The sequence below is a fragment of the Marmota marmota genome, unplaced genomic scaffold, assembly GCF_001458135.2.
Source record: "Marmota marmota marmota unplaced genomic scaffold, marMar, whole genome shotgun sequence".
Taxonomy (NCBI): Eukaryota; Metazoa; Chordata; class Mammalia; order Rodentia; family Sciuridae; genus Marmota; species Marmota marmota.
Window position 1 is genome coordinate 32306659 of NW_026000142.1, and position 22956 is coordinate 32329614.

The window sequence follows — 22956 nt, forward strand, 5'->3', positions numbered from 1 at the left end:
CCTATATACAAATTGATATATTCTAGAAAATATGAAAATACTTCAGAGCTTTCAATTTTAATTATAGAGAGATTTACAGTTGGAAAGTTTATATGATTAACCCAATGGGTCATCTATTTCAAAGATGATATGTGTCCTTTGAATATGTTTAAATCTGTCTTGAATCAAATTAAGTTACCCTATGTTTATCTCAAATAATATTTGAATTTGGTCATTATGTGATTAAAATACAAATGTAGTGCTGGTGAATTTTAGTCTAGCATGGCTGAATTATTATTTTAGCAGTTTTTGTATTAAAGACTGCACTGATTAAGTAATGCTGCTAGTGACTAGCATTCATCCTTAGCATTAAATGAATTAATCTAGTCTCTCCTGAAAAATCTATTTTTATGTAGGCATAAACAAATGTTTATGGGACAATTATTCCAAATTGGTTAATTATCTACTTATTCCCTGTTAAATGTTAAGAATGTCTTAGTCATGATGCTGTTAACTTTCTAGTAAAATAAAGAACCACTTACATCCTTGGAATAGGAAATAGATTAGTCTCCCCTGCAGTGCTGCTGCTTCCTTCACTGTCCACGCTATACCCACTGCCAAAGCTGCTGCCCGAGGAGCCGGTAGACACGGAGCTTTCTGCAGGCCGGTGATTGGTAGGCTTTGCTGCATGATGTGGGAAGAGTCAACACCACAGTCAATAAGTGAAGCTCACTTTAATCTTCAAATGTATAATTATACGTTTTCTTAAACTACGTGTATAAAGAAAAAGCTGTAGCAAGGACCCTACATTCCCCAGGCTAACTTTCATCTTCACTTCCTTAGCCAGTAATGAGCAGGGGAAACACTAAATTACTTTGCTTTTTTGTTTTTTAATTGGACATTAACAAAATTACTTTTAGGGAAAGCCCATTTCATATTTTAGACAGAGTTAAATAGTATGTAATTATTCTGCTAGCATTATTTTTGTGATTTGAACAGTGTAATAGTAGTGATATGGCAAACAAGAATTTGGGCTATTTCATGGAGAAAATGATTTAAGAAAACTTCTGTAGTTACAAATAGCAGAATACAAGAAGTTGTTAAAATTTATTAGTTATATATTAATAACTAATAATCTGTTTTTCTCCTCAGAAGTAAAGATGCAAAACAGAATAGATAATTTAAAAAAGAGTTTGAAAATTCTGTGCTTGTTTTGTATATGGTTCTACCAACAATCTCCAGGGGGATTTTAAAATTTAAAGATAATTGTTTCTCCTTAGATATTTATGATTGGAACGTGTTTCAAAAGTTTCATAATTTTGACTTTGGATATGTGAATTTACATTCCCATAGAAACATGTTCATTTGTGGTATTTTATGTAGTTGGGGTATGGTATTAATATTGTTAGCGGAGTTATAGATTCAAAGGAGATTTGGGAAGAAATTTCTATGCAGAAAGAAGAAAGATAAGGCCTGTGTTTCCTCATATTTTCTGGGAGAGAAATTTTCCTAGCAAGTTTTTAAAAATTGTTGATATTTGTATTTTGCCAAAGAGCATTCAAAACCTGATCCAGTTTTGAATCCCAACCCACTCTGTATTAACTCTGAGATTACTCATTTGAAAACCGTGGGGTCAGTAATGCCTACTTTCTAAGACTCAGATTATGAGGAGTGAGCCCAGTGACTCACTCTGCTTCCTCTTCTATTACTTGCTGTACCCCACCATACCCTCTTCTCTTCTTCAGGCATTTACCCCAATGGCTGTGTCTTTGAACTTACACAATCATTGACAATAAATTTATCTTGATTCTCTTCCACATTTAGATGTGTTCTAAGCTACAAAATTACATCCCTGTTCCATTAGGAGTCTCTTAGCTAGTAGACTGGATTTGTTGTACTGGGGAAGAGTTGATTTTTAATTATTTCATGATCCAACATATCTATGTATTTCATAGGGAAATGATAAAGTCACAATGATTCTTAATCTGGGGGATTTTGAACTAAATAACTAAAATAACTAAACGAAATGAAAAAGTATGGATATTTTGTGGGAAACCATTTGAGGACAGGATATCCACCATCAGGTCTCGCCAAAGATTTAGCTTTTTACCCACATCCTCCCTTCTTCCAATTCACCAATATCAGATTCTCTAAAAACACCAGGAATTTTCACATCTGTTCCAGTGACCGTAGTACCCCTCCCCCAATAGGGAAATAAGAAAAAAATAGTAATGTGTTAATTTTATATTAGGTATTTATAAGTTGGGAACAGCTATATATATATAAAAAAGGTCTGAATAGCTGGTCTGCAATGAATTACCAATCACCATAGGACTAGAATTGCAGAAAAATAATTGTTACAACATTTGTATAATATTTTCTACAACTTTGTATAGAAGAAACCCAGATAGTGTATTTAGTGTTAAAGAAAATATTTTAAAGGATAATTTTTAAAATGTGAAGGTAATATGACTAGGATATAAAATTATGAACATGTGTGAATTAAATAAAATTGCATAATAAACCACATGATGAATCAGAGAAGATGTCAATTGATTGTAAAGGAAAGCTGTCATGCTTTTTGATTGGTATTATATAATCCAGCCAACTAGATTGTTAATATTTTATAGTATGAGATTAAATGAAAAACATTGATTTTATCAAGCAAAAGAAAAAACTCAATATACTATTTTCAAAGACAACCTTAATAGACATTAATTATAACCAATTTATCTTTACTAAATTAAAACAATTTTCATCTAAGGGCAAACTCACAATGCATCAGAATAGTCACCTTATGGAAATAATACCTTATTATTTACATTTCAGAATAGTCTTTTGTTAACATTGGTTTAATCTGATGCAATTTCCAGTTCTATTCTTTTTCTGGGAAATATGAGAAATATATATAGAATGTTAAGTATCATCATAAGAAGAAAGAAACAGCACTAGAGGTAAATTGAAGGGAAGGTTGTTTTTTGTTTTTGTTTCATCTTGCCTATCTCATTCAACAGAAATCTCATTTGGAAAGCTTGTGAAAATGCCTTCATGATTTTAAATGCAAACAAATAATATTTTAGAACAATATAAAAAGAAAATCAAACACAGTGATGCAAATAATGGAACAAGTCTATCTAGCATTTCTGCAAAACAAGATTGCATTTAACATCAAGTCTACAGAAATTATGAGAAGTCAGGTGACTAATTCAAATAAATCTAGATGTTTGGCATTAATTTAAGCAAACATCTTGTACCTTATTGAATTTTTCTTCACTTAGTAAGTATAGTATAGATACAGACAACCTAACATTTAATGAGTTTCTGAGAATTAAATAAAAATACAGAATGAGCCTTTTTTTAAATCAGGCTATGCCTACGCTTATAGCATAAAATGCTATAAAACATGAGAGTGCAAGGGTTTGATAAGTTGTTGCTAAAAATTAAAGTATTTAAATAGTTCTTTTTCAGATACTTGAAAGAACACATGTATTTTCTCATTTCTCTTGAAACAACCCCTAGGTAAAAACAAAACAAAACACATCAATTTTAATAAATTCCACTTAATCTGTGTTAGTGTAAACTTTTTAATGAAAATGTTCTTTTGGACTTATAAATGAGGCTAGATCTAGTGTAATTTCAGGACATCTAAATATTTCAGCTAAATTCTTTAGTCTGCTTCTCAAAATTATTTAGTGGTCTGTTTCTTTCTAAATTTATCACCCACAATTCTCTCTCTCTCTCTCTCTCTCTCTCTCTCTAATACTTTCCACATTTGTTATGTCCTCCTCCCCATCCAACCACTTTCTTGTATCTAACTTAAAATTATATTTTATTTGTCTTCCCTATCAGAATGGCCTCTTCTAACTTTGGACCCTGCATAGCATATGATATGTGTATCATTTATGGAAAATTATCACTTTCCACTTTTGGTTATAGTTTTACATCAATGTTACATTATTGTAAGCAGAGTCTGCATTTGCTCTTGGCAACCTCCTTCAATCTTGTTCTGGAAGCATTATTCAATGAATAAATACATAAATAACATGACATTAATACTTCCTTACCTAAACCAACAACTAAGACATCTGAATTATTTATTAGGTAAGATTTCACTTTTTAATCCAAGTCTGGGTTTTTATCCCAGTATTCTCAAAAACTGGTTTGATTGGAGAAAATATTTAGTGATAATGTTCTGACACTTGTAAAGGTATATGTGCTACAAAAACTCATAATACACCATGAATAAATACATATGTGTATATACATGTACACATAAATATTCACGTACACACATATATTCAAATTAGAGTGACACAAAATAATGTGTATAGTAACTGTGTGGAAGCTATTGCTATTTCAAGTGCTAGAATTTATGTTCCTCTTCCATCTTGGTGTATAGGCAGTTGGAGAGCCTGGGTTTTGATTGTAATATGTCTTTTTATTTTCCATGAAGGACACAAAATTTTAAAATATTAACACTGAATATGATCTTCCATAATTTTATGATTTCAAAGTTAATAATTTAAAAATATTCTACCTCTGCTTTTTTTTCAATTTGATTAATCAAAAGTCTGAGCACACACCTACTATGCATGAACGTATTATGACCTGCATATTATATGTGAAAAATGATTATTTTATAGAATTGATGTTTTTAAAAATAATAAAATACATTTTGAGCCTTTTTTGAGCTGCATTTTTTGGTGTGTTTCTATTTTCTTTTTGAAATTTTAATTGTGCAATCAAGTACCAACTAGAGGAAAGAGTGGTTGATGTACATATTTAATGAATTGTGCTTGCTACTATAGAGGGGATCCCTGTACCCTAGAAAAATCAATCTTACAATGTTGATCATTTTTGAGACTCAATTATTGAGGGGACACTGCAGGTAAACAAATTTTGTCTTCTGTGAGGCAGTGTAATCTATTTTAAATTATCCTTTGACCTCTTCATTCTCTTTGGCTATTAGATGGTTAGACATCATTGTGTTTTATTACTCCACTGTGGCTAACCTTAATTAAATCTGGTAGTGTCTCTTTGCACATCTGTCTTCAATTAGTTTGCTCCATTGGTTTTTCTCCTCTGTTTTACTAAAATGTGCAAAACTATCACTGTTCCTACCACACGATGGCAGCACTATACTCAAGAGTCCACAGATCAAATTGTAGACTGGTGAATCTGGAAATTAGAAGCTGGTAGGAACTCGGAAGATAACCTGCTCCCAAATCATTATTCTGACTTCAGAAAAACTAAGCCCTGTAATGATTAAATAATTCATATAGGTCACACATTTAATGACCAAAAATAATTAAAAGTGTAATCCACTTTTATACCACATTCAATGGTCTTTATTAAAAATGTGAGGTCTCTGCCTCCCTCAGAATTCAGTGCTTGGAATGTATGTAGCCTGGCTGCCTGTGATGTTCTGACACCATCTCGTCACTGTGGTCCAGCATAGTGCTGTCACGACTAGTTCACGAATAATTCATTCTGTAGGTATCCGGTAATCTCCTAAATTACTTGGTTCATAAAATATTAAATATTTTCTTTATAGACACAATCTATAGAATTTTAAGAACGATTTGAAATTACAAGAAATTAATCAATTATTCTTTTGTTTATTCCAACAGGTTAATGATGAACTGAAGTAACTACCTACTTGTTTTAGAAGTCATGTACTCAGGCAGTTTTCTTTATCTGGCTGTAGCTTTGACTTAGCTGGTATTTACTTTAGGGATACTTTCTACTTCTTCCCTGTGCTTGCCTGCCTTCATTGCCTTCCCTTCATTCCTCCCTCCCCTTCTTGCCCTTCTTCCTATCTGTGTGGCTCCCTCTCAGCTGTTTCTGCTGTTACTTTACTTTTTACTTTTACTTTTTTTTTCTGTTATTTTGCTAAAGGTATTTTTAAGTTTTATCTTGTTTTTTAATTTCATTTGAGCATGGATCTGAAAATGTTTGGTTTTAAGTTTCAATGTGACCAATAGTATCAGAGTTTTTTTTTTTTTTCTGTTTGTTTGTTTTTGATGTCAGAGATTGAACCCAGCGGTGCTTAACCACAGCCAGATCCCCAGCCACATGGAGATAATAACTTTTTTAAAATTTTGTGACAGGATCTTGCTGAGTTGCTTAGGGCCTCATTACGTTGCTGAGGCTGACTTTGAACTTGTGGTCCTCCTGCTTCAGCCTCCTGAGCTGCAGGGATTACAGTTGTGCACCACTGTGCCCAGCTATTATTTTAATTTTGTCTAATCAAAAAATTTAGAATTTCAGATTATAGTCCAGTTATTAATTTAAGAAGAGATGTTGCATCTTTCAAGTAGTACTTAAGAAATTTGTATATTTAAAAATCTATTTCAATGTATTCATTATCTAATTTGGAAATCTTTAAAGAAAATAGGACATTAGAAAAATGACATAGTTCAATACAGCTATTTGTAGGAGTGCTCATATAGGTACAACTTACAAGCTTTCATGAGTAAAAATATTGAAAATAGATAGTTCTGACATCTATACGAGTCATTTGTAAATTCTTAGGTGGGGCAGTTGAAGGAAGGATGTCATTTGAAATATCTTTTTAAAATGACAAATTATGAAATGACTATATATACTTACACATATAAGTCATTAAAGGTATAATATACATATCACATACACACATATACCTGCATACAAAGATATTATAAACAATGAGAAAAAGAAATGTTGCAGTCTTTTTCCCTTATAAAAATCAAAATATGCTCCTTAAGATAATCCAAATTCATATAGCTTCTTTAAGAGACAGAGATGGAAATATGATGTCTCATTTGTTTCACCTCAAGACACCTGGTAAAGCTCTTAATCCTGTTTGCATTTTTTTCCTCTTTCCAGACACATTGGCCTTATGACTGAAGTTTTCAAGACATTTTAATGAACAATTCAATATGTTTTTATCTCAAGCTACCAGTAATTGCGGGTGTTTTCTATACATACTAATTCATTCACTCTGGCACTGCAGATAACAGGATCAATGATCAGTTCAGGGAACTGAAATAATGTATAAAAATTCAGTATAAAAATGAGAGTAAAGTTAGTTTAATATGCAGTAATAAAAACCTTGACGGCACAGTATACTAAAATCCTTGCAGTTATCCTATAATTTGCCTTTTAAATAGATCTTCCCTTTTTAAAATTATTTTGGTTAGGAACTGATTTGGAAGAAATCCAAATACAGTTGTACTTTATGTACAACTTCTGTGGAGACCAAAATTTCATAGTGAATGATTGAAGAAAACTGGATTAAGACATTATCATAAATGAAAATTAAGAATATTCCTTTCCTTTTATCTTTAATAAATTTAGGCTATAGCTTTATCTATGTTCAAATAAAAAGAATGAACAAAAATGTATCAAATAATAAGTTTATCTTTAAAACATTAATAGGAAGGAGCATCAGAGAAATAACATTCTAGATCTACATTAATTCTTCATGAACAATTTAATATTTCAGTATTCGTTTCATCTCTTTTGAAGCAGAAATACTCTCTCTTGAAATTTGTTTGTGCTAATCTTGCATTAGGTTGTCAGACAGGTATTTCTAAAAGCTGACAATCAGAGGTAAAAACTAAAAACAAAAACAGGAAACAAAATAGAGCTTAGTACTTTAAAACCTGCCAAATGACTGCAAGGAAATTCTAAAAATAGTCATTTAAAGAAATGTTGTCATATAATCCTGAAACTCTGATACCTTATATCACATTTTTTTTGATAACGAGGGTATTCCGCTAGATTGATTTATAAAATTTTGCCCAAAGGAAGTGGAGTACATCTCCAGCAGAAATAAATAATAAATTAATGATAGCAAATTGCTAGGACTAATGCTACAAGAAACACGTAATTCAAATTTGGTCAAGGGCCACAGAATAAAGAGGAAGCTTAATTACTTGAGAATTGCAGGTGCAGACCCATGAGATCTAGCTTCCTTAGTTAATTTCCAATCTGCTCATTGTCTAATACTCTCCCTCCTTCTGTACTTGGTTATATGTTAGTGGATTATAAAGATTATGAGAGAGAACCAGAGTCAGAACAAATACAAATATTATTAATTCTATTTCCCAGACATTTCTAAACAGGTCAATGACTGCCTTTCTTTCTCCTCTTAGTTGAAAGTAGATAAAACTCACACTTCTATCATACTTCACATTTCTTCCCAGATACTTTAAATTATTCAGTAAATATTTCCAGGATGGGAGATTGACAGGGACAGTGATTTTTGTCTATTATGTTTGCTGCAGTATCAGGAACAACTTGAAGGGGTTCTGAAACATAATATGCACTCAAAAGATTAAACAACATATGGTTGAATGTGTATAAATGATGAACAAATATAGGGAATTCAGATAAGACTTGTTATAGGTGATAAACACATATTTTCAGATTTTCCTTCTTAAAGTATTTAAAAACTCACTAAATTATGTACCAGAAACTAAGGATCAAGTCTAAGAGGTAAGAAACTGTCAATTTTTTCTCAAATTTGAATCAAAATCAAAATCTTCAGTTTTTCTCTTGTTTATGCCAACATAATTTGTAATATTAATTGCAAATTAATGCAGATAAGCAATGCAGATAATATGACAGAAAAGGAACTAATAGTATATAATAACTGTTTTTTCACTGTTTTTCCTTCAAGATAAGAATAAAAATGAAATTTACTCTGCCTTTATAAAATACCCATCACCCATATTAGTTTGAAGAAACTAGATGAAAGCTGATGGGCAACTTATCAGTCAGATTTCAATAGAAAGAAGTAATGAATATGGACATGTAATCATAATTTAATTTAATTCATGCCCAATTAAATATTTTAAATTTGCTATATAAATATAAAGTTGTCATTTGTCAACCTTAATAGTTATAAATTAACATTAAAAAAGGAAAGAATGGGTTCTCAAATGCAATAGAAGAGATAATCAAGGCACAGAAAATTTAGAGACAAATATGATGTCTTAGAAGAAAGCCCTTAATTATCCAGTCTTTGACTATTATACAAATTATGACTGTACATAAGATCTCTGTTAGTGGATTGTAAACGTTTTGGTCTCGAGATTCCCTTTATGTTCTTAAAAATTACATTATAATCCAAAGAAACTTATTTCATGCAGGTTATAGCTATTGATACTTATTATATGCAAACTTAATAAAACTTTAAAATAGTCAACAGCCCATATTCCTTTAGCCATCAAAAAAATGATGTTCTGTGGCTGGGCTGTAGCTCAGTGGTAGAGCACTTGCCTAGCACTGGTGAGGCATTGGGTTCAATACTCAGCACCACATAAAAAGTAAAATACATAAAATAAAATTATAAAAAATAAATTATTTTAAAAAAGAGGATGAACTTGGATCTCACCTAGCACCATAAATAAAAATTAACTCAAAATGGTTCAAAGATCTACCACATTTAAAAAAAAAAATGATGTTCTGACGCCTGAAAACTCCACTGTACACTTGAGAATGAGTGAGAAAGCAAATAACATCTTGATACTAAAGTTTTCAATCTTGCAGGGATCCCTGGGGGATCAGTGGGCACACTTAGAGAAAATTACTGGACAAGACCTACACTGGTGGAAATGAAGAACCGTGAGAATAAGAAACCAGTAAGCATCAGCGTCCTTGATAGTCATTACAGACACCAGGATCATTTTATGGTGCATTCATGTTTCATTTTCTGTAGTGAAAATGTATTCAATGGTTAACCTCTTTTGAGAAAATGCATTATTTATATTATTCTTTTTAATTGTCTTTAAGTTATTTCAGAACTTGCTTCATACAGCATTTCACACCTCTAGAAGAACTTAGTCTTAATTAAAAAGTATATATGTGACTGCATGACCAATATGATTCTGTAACATGTGCACTCAGAAAAATGAGAAATGATATCCCATCTATATATGATATGTCAAAGTGCATAAATGCATTCTACTGTCATGTATAACTAATTAAAATAAATTTTAAAAATTATAAGAGAGTATTTGGCTAAACCAAAACCAAAAAAACTACATGTAGCTAATTAAAAACTATATGTAACTATTAAAAACTTGCTTCTCTGTTCTACCTTTGCTTAAAACAAAACAAAACAAAATTTATGGTGCATAGAAACTCGAGTAAATAATGAAAATTGGCAGGCTAAAACAATACAGATTCTTCCCACAAGGGGTTGTCTGTACATGACATCTTTTAATATTCTTGTGCATTAATAGCTGTATGAAGCAAAAATAGTGATTCACTAGTTATTTACATTATGAAATGTCATTAGCAATAAGAATGCTTTAAAAGAAACAAAAACTAAAAGTATAATAATATACCTGCATAGATATTTAAATAGAAATCATGTTTGAATTTAAATATATTTATGAGGAATAGCAGATTTTGCTTCTTCTCTTTTTTTTTAAGTTATAGTTGGGCACAATACCTTTATTTTATTTATTTTTATGTGGTGCCAAGGATCGAACCCAGTGCCTCGCATGTACTAGGCTAGCGCTCTACCACTGAGCCACAACCCCAGCCCCTGCTTCTATGTTCTTTTAAAAAAATAAATATAGTAAAACTTTTATTTCACTCTTTCCTATATTTTTAAATATAGGGATCCAGACTCTTGGTGTTTACCAAGTATTTTTCTTAAAAGTTGACCTGCCTTATGTGATTTGTGATATTAATATTTTCATTTGTGTTTGTTCAAATTATCATCAATTAAATTTATAACTTGCATTTTTCAGTATCTTTGGACAGATTAACATATAAAGCTGTGATTATGTCTGCTATTTCTAGTCACACATCTAACAAATTCAAGATCCCAATCAAAATTCTGTATTTCTGACATGCTTTCTTTTAAAATCCATAAGTACTTTTGGTTTCTCAATAGTTAACTATATATTTACACATATAGCACAGTAATAAAGTAAAAATAAAAAGAAATATTTTCACAGTCTGGCTCAGTACACATGAAGATTCCCCCCATTCTATTCTATACCCATATCCCTCACCACCCCAATTCATCCTGCATGATGGAGAATGGGTGAAATATCATGGTTTTACAAAATGTGTATAATACATGTGGATGAAACATAGAAAAATAATCAAGTAATTCATGGAAAGTTAAAATGTGAATTTAGGCAAAACTGTTAAGTAGCCAGATGGTGTCCTTGGTATTCCTCCACTCCTTAGGAGGCATTTCCCTAGTTCCATGATCCCTTCATCCCAGATGAGAAAGCTCCTGGCCTCATGATGATATATCGCATCCTGACTGTCCAGCATCCCCATTGTGTCTCCATCAGCTTTCCCTTAATCCATACTTCTCATTTCTTTCTTCCATTTACTTGCCTGTCTCGTTTTTCCACAGGTCCTGCTCCTTGGTAGTAATCATTTTGAAAATGATTTGCTCTAGCCCAATGTAAAAGAAATTGCATTTTAAAAATGAGTTTTTCTAGGTATTTCTTGCTAAACTAAAAACATGTCATAGTATTTAAAGGAGCTTGTTAACAAGATTTCCTCTTCTTAGGTCCCGAATTGATAGTTCCGCCTTCATTTATAGAGTCTCTGGTTACATCATTCGACTAAAGCATAGCAATGTTGAAGCCAAATTTAAAATTTAAATGGACCTGTTGGTTTGCTATTTGTGTCAGGTGAAATGGACATAAAAATAATCATTGTGGACCACATGGATGGCATGGTAGAGACCTATGGCTACTACTGGAAAAGATCAAAAGTAGCCATTGATGGTGAATTAGTGGATTCACCTTCAGTAATGAAGGTTCATAAATAAGAGAGTGTCATATGATCAGAATATGATTGATATGCATTTACTGGTTGTGACTCTGCATGTATAGCAGAGATATTTTTGGCAATGAATTCAAATAACTAAATAAATATTTGAAAAATGCATATGCAATCACTCTAAGAAGATATGGAAACTCTCAAAAAACATTTTGATTTTTACACACAACAATAAATGAATGCCTCTATCCCCAGAGAACAGGCATACAACTTTGAAAGCTAAAAATTATTCAAACTGATTCTCTCAAATTTTGTTGGATGTTTGCTGTGTTCACCTCATTACAGTTTCAATTTTCATTTTAAAAAATATTTTAATTTTGCTTTTGCACAAACACATTGAAATGAGGAATGTCAAATTTGTTTTTATTAACCATGTACATACAATATTAATGCAGATTCCCTCTCCAAATGAACCGATTCTTATTTCTTTTATGATTTCTCCTTTACTTCCCCTTATGGGCTCTGCCCTTTCCAAATACAGAGAAGGCTAAATTCTTTCTGACCAAAAGTGATCATCTACTTTGGGTCAGAAGAAAATGAGATAGTGATTAGCTACTACATTTTGTAACCAACAATTTGCTCAACTCCCCAGAGCCCATCCACTCCCCAACCCAACCTCCCACTACCACTTATCCTTGAGAGCAACTCCCGCAGAGGGATGGATTGGTAAGAGTCCGGCAAAGCAACACATGCATATGAAACTCTTCTTTGACAGGTGCCGCAAATGAGCTTTATTGAAAGTGGAGTCTCCAGCAGTGGTCTGTGGAAGTAGCTTCAGACTTTTCTCCTACAATTCGGCCCACACAAAGAAACTGGCTTTCATATTTCCCTCATGCAACTTATTTAATAAGTTCTTATTAAATCAGCTTCTTATCTATCCTCTTCCACCTGTCCTAACAGCTCTTGTTTTATTCCCAAAGAAAGGTATGTCTACCCATTCTGTATGATCTCTAAATTTAAACCTCAAAACCCCAAATCTTAATATCAAACAAAAATAGACAGGAATTTTCAAATTGCACTTAAAATTTAATGTATTAGATGCCAGCTAAATCATTATTCTGGGTTTTAAGAATACTTTCATTTATTTTCATTTTGGTATGGTTCTCAAAAATGTAAAATAAGAAAACAAAAACAAAGCAAAACTACTTTCTAAACTCCCTTCCCTGGCTGGTGTCACTTTCTAAAATAGCAGGACCTGTGATCAACCAAACCAAGGAGCATGGAAAAAAAACACTTTCAAGGATTTCTAAATACAAATAGAGTTGTTTAGGCATCAGGATGATTTGGCACAATCTGTCTAATCTTTCCCTTCAGATTTCCTAGCATGCAACTAAACTCCAGAGGGAGAGAAAGAGTTCCTTTTGGCTCACTCCATAATTCTTGGTTGACCCATATATTATGCTAGTTCAAGCAGAAATCTGCTGAGAAGCTTACAAAAAATATTTGAAAAGCTCTTTAGGGACAATTTTGTCGCCCTTGATAGAGATGCCTACAGATGTACACAGCTTCCTCTACAGATCCTGCCTTCTGACTCACTTGGCTTGTGCAGCAGGAATGTTTTCTTCATTGCTTTTTAAGTCTCCAGCCCTTGGAAAGGAGGACGATGCCGGTAAAGAAAGTGTAAAGTGTCACTATTTCTAGCCACTTTTAAGAATTTGCAGGAATTTTAGTGATAAATAACCAATAGGTAAATGACAACTGTTTTTATTGAAATCAGGAGTTTGATATTGAAAGTTCCTACATATTTTAAAAGCAAAGGCCTCAGAGTCACAAGACAAGGATTGTAGTTGCTGGTTCAGAAAATTTCTAGCTGTGTTCTTAAATCAACCATTCTACCCTTCTGACTCTCTGAATGTTCACCCACAAAACAGGGATAAGAATATCTGAGTGACTACCTCATCCACTTGGTGTGATAAAATGAGAAATGGATGACAAAACACTCTGTACGACGTGAAGAACTATTCAAATGTAGAGCATTATTTTCAGAATGCAGGTGGGATTACATGAACTCCATTGTGAGGATTGAAACAGGAAATTTCTATCCGAATATGTAAACTTATTACTAATACTTTTGAAGTCTGTGAACTTGTGAATAGGAACCTGCCGTTTTTAAGTTTATATCTTGATCAGTTTCTCTTTGCAAATTTTAAATACAGTACACTGCATTTATAAATTTAACCCTGTAGCATGTTTGCTATTAGGCATTTGGCATGGTTCAATTTTATTATTGGTTAATTTATAGTAGCAGGGAAATAATACACTTATATTTTAGAAAACAGGGCATTTTATTTACTATCTATTAAGAAAACATTAAAAAAAAGAAAGCATGCTATCTTATCCAGTTTTCCTTTTGGTTATAATTTCAATAGAGTGATTTCCTAATTCAATCATAACACTTTAAAGATAAAGCAATATCTACTTAAGCATTATTTAAAGAAAAAGGATTAAAACATTTCCATATAGATTTTAAAAGCCACATCTATGATAAAAATCTGACAAAATAATTATATTAATACTTAAATCACAATATATAAAAATAAAGCATGAAATAAGGGAAACATTTGATTACTGTGCCATTTGTAACTAATATAATATTCAAGTAAGAAAACGAATAATATCAAGAAATCAACTAACTTATTTGATGGAAGAAAAGGTGAGAGGTGGACTTTCAAGTACTTTTGGAAAGTACCAATAAGACCAGAAAGGACAGGGAAATTGTGTACTGGTGACAACTTATAATTGTGAAAAAGCACATTCAAAATTATACTAACATTTAAACTGTTTTCTTATTTACTAAAGAGTCTAAGAAATATCTTAGTGATTTGCTTTCATATTGCCACATATGTCATGTCAGTTGCCCCAAATATCTAGCTAGTTGGGAGAAAGGCATATTAAATGCTTTTAATTTTCTGAAAATAAATAAAAATCAATAGGAGAGTAGAAGATTTGAATTTAATTTTGTGGCAATACTCATAATATTGAGTGTTTTAGGGTTGGAAGGTACCTGCTATCCTAATCTTTTTTTAAAAAAATAATTTTTAAAGAAGGGGTTTTAAATTAAATTTGGAAATTATTTTATAATCACACTAGTTTGATTCCTGTCACTGACAACTTTTTGTTGGGGAAAACTCTATGAATGTTGGGATGAGGTGAGGAACAGATATAAACTTGCTTTTCTTTCTGAGTACAGCTATGGGATCAAGATTAGTTGTTTCTCTAAGCAGAAGCTCATGGGATTTGCCTTCCTCTTTACTGGAACCTGAGAATATTGCCAAGAAACATTGTAAGTGTTGCCTAGGTTGGCCCAACTCCATTATCTACATTTTTATGTAAGCTCTGATGCTTTCATTAGTAATGATTTTCCTTCTATTTTGTTTCCAATGTTGAATTTTCTTCTGCTCCCCAATGTTTCTATTCTCACAGCTATGACTAGCAATGGAATAATAACTACACTCTACTGCAAGGATTCAAATGAGAAAACAAAAACTGACACATTTTATACTGCATCATATAACAATGGCTCAGAACCCAGTAGTTTATGAATGAAATAAAGATACTTTATTTGTTACACAGGCACTTGGATATTCACATGCCCAACACATCTGATACACTTAACAACTATGGAAACACGAATGGAAAATGTCTGCTTGTAGGATCAAGAGAGAATTTCACCATGGAAAGGTGAATGAGTGCATTGACAATTTTTCCTTTACTTTCCTCTAAGAATTTCCAAAAGTTACACTTCAAATAATATGCAACAAAAACTGATCTACATTCCAACTGGTATACTAACTTGAACTGTGAGCAATTTAAACTTTTATCACAATGCAACATATTTATAGTCATGCTTGAACAGATTAGGTTAGTAGCATGCATTCCATTCTGCAATATGAATACTGTTAATCTATTTCCCAACAAAAGTCAAAAGATGCCCAGTGCATAGAAAAATACAAATCACTGTAGTCAATATATTACGAGACTGATCTTGGGACTTACATGGTGATGATGAAGTCCTAAAATGCCATGCCCACAAAAGCACATTAAAAAGTGGATAAACATTTTATCAGACAATCTCTAAAAAATTAAAGATGCGAGCTTTAAATTTGGGGGATTTTCTTGCTGTGTGCTTTGAACAGGGCCTTTCTGCTCACCTCCTTCTGGCTTGACTGGTCCATCAGACATCACCTTCCTGAGGGCTAGCTGGCTTTGGTCTTGGTTGCCATTGGCTGGTGGAGGCAGATTATCAGACTGAGTTCTTTGAATGGGGAGGACTCCTGCTATGCTGTGTCTGTGCTGCTTCCTGGCATGATTAGACTGACCGCTTTTATGTGCTGCTGTGGCAGTGTGGGTGAAATGGAAACCCAGAGTATGTACCTCAGATGGAACCAGCTTCAATGTTATTCATGCAAACAGAAGTGTTCTTTTGCTCTATTTCAATTGTGTTTTCAAATGCCAAAATGACATCACATGCACAGCACTAGAGGGCATTAAAACTGGCTGTTTCTTTTAAAATGATGACTGGGAGATGGGAAAACAACCATCTATCTCATTGCCTGGCTAATGCCATGTGGAAGTAACAGTTCACCTACATTTGTGAAATGCCTGCACTTAAGTTTTTATATAATTATATCAATTGCTTTACATTTTCACAAGTGAAGCAAAAAAAAAAAAAAAAAAACACACACAGTTAAGATGGGTGAACTGCTACACTTTAATTGATTTACAGTTACTAGACATAGCACATCTTGACTTTTAAAGGATATCAGTGATTAGGGAAAAAAATAACCTGTAAATTCTCTGTTATCATATACAAAGTGTGATCCAACAGAAGGGACCAATTGTGCTGCTTAACGAGGTTGCATTACCTCATCACATATGCTTATACATATATCATAATATGTACTTTTTAGAATATATGAAATATGATTTTATTCACAGATTTTTCAAAAGACTAGGAAGAGTCACACAAGGAAAGCTACAATGTCTCACATGCATACTTTCTTTATGTTTTTAAGCATTGGTTTGAAATGGCTTTTCCCCCTAGGCTCTAGAACTTGACCACTGATTGGTCTCAATACTCTTCTAATTTTTTTGAGTGTTTTCAGGTGCAAGAATCACATTGTTAACTTTCTACAAATACTTGTGTGTGGGTGTGTGTGTGTGTATGTGCTTTTTTGTGTGTAATACTTGGAGAATTGGCAGCTAATTGTGCTTATAGTTCCTGCATTCTAAATAATTTTTAAGCACACACGAAAAGGACGCACAACACTGCTTTGCCTGAAAACGTCATAGACACAGCTACCAAATACTATGAGCCAGGATGGATGGATGGTGGGAACAATGGAGAAACAGCCAGTTTTATTGCAGTCTATGTAAATTAAAAAGAAAAAAAAACTGAATAAGAGAGCATATTTATGTTTTGATACTGTTCTTACACAGACAAAAGGACAGAGAACAGAGTGAGCAGGGGATGCCAAAAACAGAAAGCAAACAGGGAAGGACAGCAGGAGAGAAAGGCAACAGATGAACATTAAGCTGCCATGCTGAGGAATTTATTTGCGTCTTTTACTTGGTTGAATGCGGAGTTGTTGCACGGCGGCTTCAGCAGCGGCTATGGCAGCCCCTGCATCTTCCAGGTGGGTCTGAGTGACGCTGGTTTTGCTTTGACTGCGAGATGGTCCATGGGAACGAAGATGGCCTTCAGATGATGATTTTGAGCTACCAGGACTACTATGGGATTTCTCAATGGTAGGAACCTGCATGTCTGGTTACAAAAGGGTAAAACAGTTAAAGTTGCTCCAGCCTTCCTGCTGTCAAGATTGGTCTACACATAATTTGAAATTGTTTCAGATTTATTTTAATACTCTTTAAGGAATCATTTATGCTACTGCTTACCATGTAGTAATGTGACTAAACATTTGGAAATTTGGGGGATGAAAGGCAGAAGGGTCAGAATTTTGAGAAGAGATAGGTTAATAAAGAGGAAGACATCCTAATTAGCCTCAAGTCATGAATCTGTTAACTTCTCGTTTTTTTTTTCTTGCAACTCAGATCATTCTAATAGAGGTCCAGTGAAAGACAATAGGCTTAGCATTGCTCCAGGAGGATTTTTAAACAAAATTATAGTGAAGTTTTAGGACATAATAAATGTAAATATTGTAAAATTATTGTCTCAGGTAATTTTAGAGAATGTATGGATCACGTTTACTAAGTTAGTCATAGAGACAGAGGTCTAGACCAATCCCCTTGCAGAATGCTAAACAAATTTTAAAAATTCCAATGGCTAAGCAGAACCCATAAATGAACTATGGAACCTATTCATAAGTAGTCTATAGCACTCATTCCCAGTCAATGGTTACCATATTAACTCAATAGCCTTCTAGACATGGCCTTAGATTCCCATCTCTTACAACACATAGAATCCATTCTCTTCTCATACACATAGAAGCCTGTTCAATTTGATGTGCTTAGAAGTGCATAAGAGACAAGGAAACAATACTAAAGTCTGGTATAAAAGTTGTATTTAATATTTATCAATAGTTCAGCATATGTAGATAAGATATATCACACATTTATCTTGTTACCTAATTTATGACAAGGAATCATATTGTGCTATAAGGTGGTTGGTAATAAATCTCCCAAAGGAAAATATCACTCAAATGGAATGCTGTATATATTGCCAAACCCAATGTATGCCACTATTATTTAAAAAATAATAATAGTTTATAAATTAGTTGCAGTTCAACATTTAGGAAAGACTTAACAAAATTTAGCATACCAAATGTTTTGATGACATGGGTAAAATTTTCTTGATACAATAAGTAAAAAGAAGAATGCAAAATTATATCTATAGAGTAAGAGTGTATTTGTGAAAAATCAGAGATTCAAACAATTAAATGGAATATGCCTAAATGGTAATGATGATTATGTTTTGTCAGTGTGCTACAGGGATTTTTATATTTTCTTTATGAAATACCCCAATGAATTTTCTAAAAATCATATTATTATGGATTTTAAAAAACAGAAAAGACCAAATGGTTCATATAGCCCAACATTCTACATTTTGTAGATTGAAAAATGGAGAGTTAAAGTGAAGATTGAAAAGTATTTTACTTAAGAATGTGGTTATCTGAAATTAGAACTTCTTTGTCTCAATTCCATATCAATGCTTTACCTGAGATTATGTTAAATTTTTTTGCCATTCTCTAACTTTTCAATATACATTAAATATACATTCAAGAAGATACTTAGTGAACAAATAGACAAAAACTTTTTGTACTTAAAATATCTCCTACCCTTGGATGGGTCAGGGAAGATACCGTGGCTCCTGCTTTTGATGACAGATGGCTTTGGGGATTGCTGGCTGCTCTGGCTGGAATGAGACTTGCTATGATCAATGCTTTCAGTCTGTTCTTTGAGTGGATACCACCTAGGAGTGTTATCCAGATGAGATGTGCTAGATAAATCAATCAGTACCTGAAAAAAGAGTGCAATGAATCAATGAAATCTATGGATTAATTATGTTCAACTCATTACTTTTTTTCTGTAAATCTAAAATTTATTCAAAAATATAAACCAAAGGACACAGTGATGTGAGGAGGAGGATGCTGTCTTGCTCAGTTTTCTTTCTTTTTTATTTCCTTATTTTTCTTCACCCATAATATTGGGAACAAAGTCTTATGTATATTGGATACTCAGAAAATGTATAATTAAATTCAACTATATAATGTCTTTTAATATTAACTCAATTATTTGGATATTGTGTAAAAAGATAGGGTCACAGGTCAATCTTCTCATGAAACAACTTTTTACATGAAATTCTAGTTCTAACCTAAGCTAGGAAATTTTAAAAATGTATGATTTTAGTCACTAGAGGGACAAAAGTGAAAATAATGAAAAAATGAATACTGCAATTACTAATTTCTTCTATTTTAAAATACACTTTAATACTTGAAATAAGATATGACTAACAACATGATGAGAAAGCACTGTGTCATGGTTTAATTGATGTTATATTTTTTTCTTAGTGGCACATTAATAATGACAAATTTTCAGTTGATGAGTTATAAAGATCTAATAAGCCCCACTACAATGGACATAAGTTATGGGATTAGGGTAAACACAAGACAACAAACTGGAAGGACTTCCACATGTCCATTTTTTAAAATAAAGACATTAGCTCAGATACAGCATTATATCCTAGAGTACTCCTGCTATGATCAAGGCTAGTCCATAGGCTGGAATAAGATGGACTGTTAAGGTGACAGTTTAATGGTCTGATTTGTGCAGAAAGAGGGTTATAGAGTCTTAAAAACCAAAGAAGCCCATGTTATCACCTAGACTACAAAATAGCTTTACACAGTCTGTATCAAAAGCATATCACCTTTTGTAGGTTTTAGAATTCTTGCAAATAATTTATTTTTAATATACACCCCAAACTTCTGCTCTAAGATCACCAAGTAAGAGAGTTTTGGAACATCATAGATGAAAATAGGTCACAAGATCTTGTTTTGATTGTTAGGTCCTATTCCTAGTTTTGCTTTTAATGATATTTGGGAATTTTTTTCTCAGGATATTTAATCATAAGTTACAATGTAAAATGCTACATCAAGTCATTTATACATGTAGCAAGGAACAGCAATTAAAGAATATGAAGTTCCATTTAAAAAAATCCAGCTTATCTTATAACATAAATTTGTTACCTCAAATCTCATTTCCCAATGATTATTGCTGTGAAGTAATAATAAATAAAATAATTAATTATTCTTGGAAATAATTATAAAGTAGCAGGCAAAACCATTTTTCAAGTTGCTGTTCAAATATTCAAAAAGTAACTCAGGAAATAAATTATACCAAGAAAAGAATTTTATTTAGAAATGGTTATTTTATAAACTTAAGATATGTGCTTTGTATCATGCTTTAATTGGTGGTTTATAATGGTAGCAAATAAGGAAAAGGAAATCAGAGGCTTACCTCCCCAAGGAAGTCATTGGAAGAAAATCTATCATAATCCCAAACTGTCACCTCCAGAGTTTTCTTCTTGAGCTACAGTTCAAATAAAACTCTCATCAACCCCCTTTTTCCATCAGAAATTTTCATTATATTCACGTAATAGACTAATTTATTTTCACCCTTGAATCCTTTCCATTTGTGTAAAACCTCTTGAAATTCCATCTGAAACAATGTGGATTTATCCTAAACATTGTTTAAAATTTCAATGATTAGTTTGCAGTCCCTTCTACTGTTTGATCATAAGGGAACTCATTATTTTGTGAACAAAATGGCAACTCTCATTTCCTATTGTTCTATCCTACCCTCACACACCCATTTTTAAAAGTAACAAGCATAATCTAAGCAACCTTTGAATATAAGCAATCTTTAGATGGCAAAAATATCTAGGATTATTTAAAATATTTTGACATTTAAAAATATTTAAAATATTTTTGTTTCAGTGATGTCCAAAAAAAAAATATAGTGACAGTATCTTATTTTTGCAGGTAAATTTCACTTACTTTAAAGAACTCAGCTTATAATTTATATCAGCTGCAACTTCATAATCAAATTAATCTTTCAGAGGACAAATTAAAGGCACATTTTGGAAAGATAATTTCCATATAAAACAATATAAGTTCTAACTGTTCTATTAGTATTCTCTTTTCTCTGAATTTAACCTTATAAACTTCATTTATTTTCTGTATTCATGGAAAGTTAAGATTTTTGAAAGCACATTGATGCAATTTTGCTTCAAATCACATATTTGTGGTGATGATATTTATGCTAGCCACTGTGATCCTGCTTCACAAATGAGCCTCATACTGCCACCTGTAAAGAGGCCTTGACTTAGGGAAGAGATGAATTCCTAAAATATTGTCTGGTGCAATAAACCATTTTGATGTGATGAAATTTGATGTTGTCTTTGTATCACTTGTGAAAGTCAAAATAAAGATAGTCAAAATAACTTTATAATTATAAGAAAAATATTCTTCCCAAAAGCATAAAGATAATCCACTCTATTAAAATATTTAAAAATTTTTTCATTGAAATAATCAATGGAAAACTTTGCACTTGTCTAATTTAATTTACTTATTTACTCATTTTTTGTGCGATTTTGTCAAAATACATACATCACTTTCATCTTATCTGAACTTCACTCATTTCTTTTCATTGGCTACATTTTTACATGTATTTTATGGAATTCTTGTTTATATGGCAAAAACTAATATGGATCCCAATTTCAAAAATTTTGCCATCCTATATTTATATTAACCCAAATCTGTCACTTGGAAAATAATCATTACTTACCTGTTCCATGGAAATACTTTTATAAATTACTGTTTGATTCCACTCAGGATTAAGACTTTTCTGAACATATTTAGTCCTTCTCTTGTACTCAGCACTGAATTGGAAGAAAAGAAAGAGCAGTTTTGATTATTCACCTTAACTGATGACTTCATAGTTAAATTGAAGGACATGCAGACTTTTCAAGATATTTCCTTCCAGATCACTGTATAATCATCCCATTATCCTCATGTCTTAAGGCTTATTTTAACTTGAATGTACAATGACAATTTAAAAATATGTTGCATGCCTTGAGTTTTGTTTGCTCTAATGAGTATTGTTTTTAAAAGAAATGCCTGTAGATGTTCTAACAATACTATAATTTTGGAAATCTTAATCTTTCCTGAATGTAGGAGATAATTGCACAAACTATATGGTAACATCAACATCTTCTTGTCCCATAAATACTAATGTGGTGTTTAACTTTCCAATGGTTTTGCATGTAATCAAGCCAGCAAAGCTATATTGTCTTTTAATTCATTATTTCTAAAACAAACCAAAAATAGCAATGAATGCATTAACTGAGTAAAGTATGAAGAATAGTTGTTGCTATAGCTGAAATTTTGTAAACATTTATCTAATATATAAAGTATATTCTGATGCTTTTGGTAAAGTATGATAATTTACTTTAACAATTTTAATTAAACATAAATTTTTAGCTGTTGAGAATCAAACTCTAGTTCACACCCACTTTTAGAAGTAGCTCTGCCATCTTCCCTCTCTCTGGCTTTATGCTCTTACCAGCAAGTTGCAGGGTTGGTAATTCCCAACACTGATTGCAGAGTGGGTCACTTGGGGATCTGGGGTCTGGCAGGGGAACTAGAGGTAGTCAGC

At 32.3% G+C, this 22956-nt stretch overlaps 1 protein-coding gene across 3 annotated transcripts in view; it reads right to left on the reverse strand.

The window, feature by feature from the left end:
* Window positions 1-22956, reverse strand: part of Pclo (piccolo presynaptic cytomatrix protein) — a 418833-nt gene that overhangs the window by 48606 nt on the left and 347271 nt on the right. For 2 of the 3 annotated variants that reach the window (XM_048786243.1, XM_048786242.1), the window contains exons 17-22: window positions 22087-22180; window positions 20758-20829; window positions 19080-19260; window positions 17354-17548; window positions 15936-16010; window positions 522-663 (exon numbers count right to left, since the gene is read on the reverse strand). In XM_048786243.1, coding sequence (XP_048642200.1) covers window positions 522-663; window positions 15936-16010; window positions 17354-17548; window positions 19080-19260; window positions 20758-20829; window positions 22087-22180 — 759 coding nt within the window. The remainder of the gene's footprint in view (window positions 1-521; window positions 664-15935; window positions 16011-17353; window positions 17549-19079; window positions 19261-20757; window positions 20830-22086; window positions 22181-22956) is intronic. The other variant, XM_015488416.2, reaches the window with a different exon arrangement.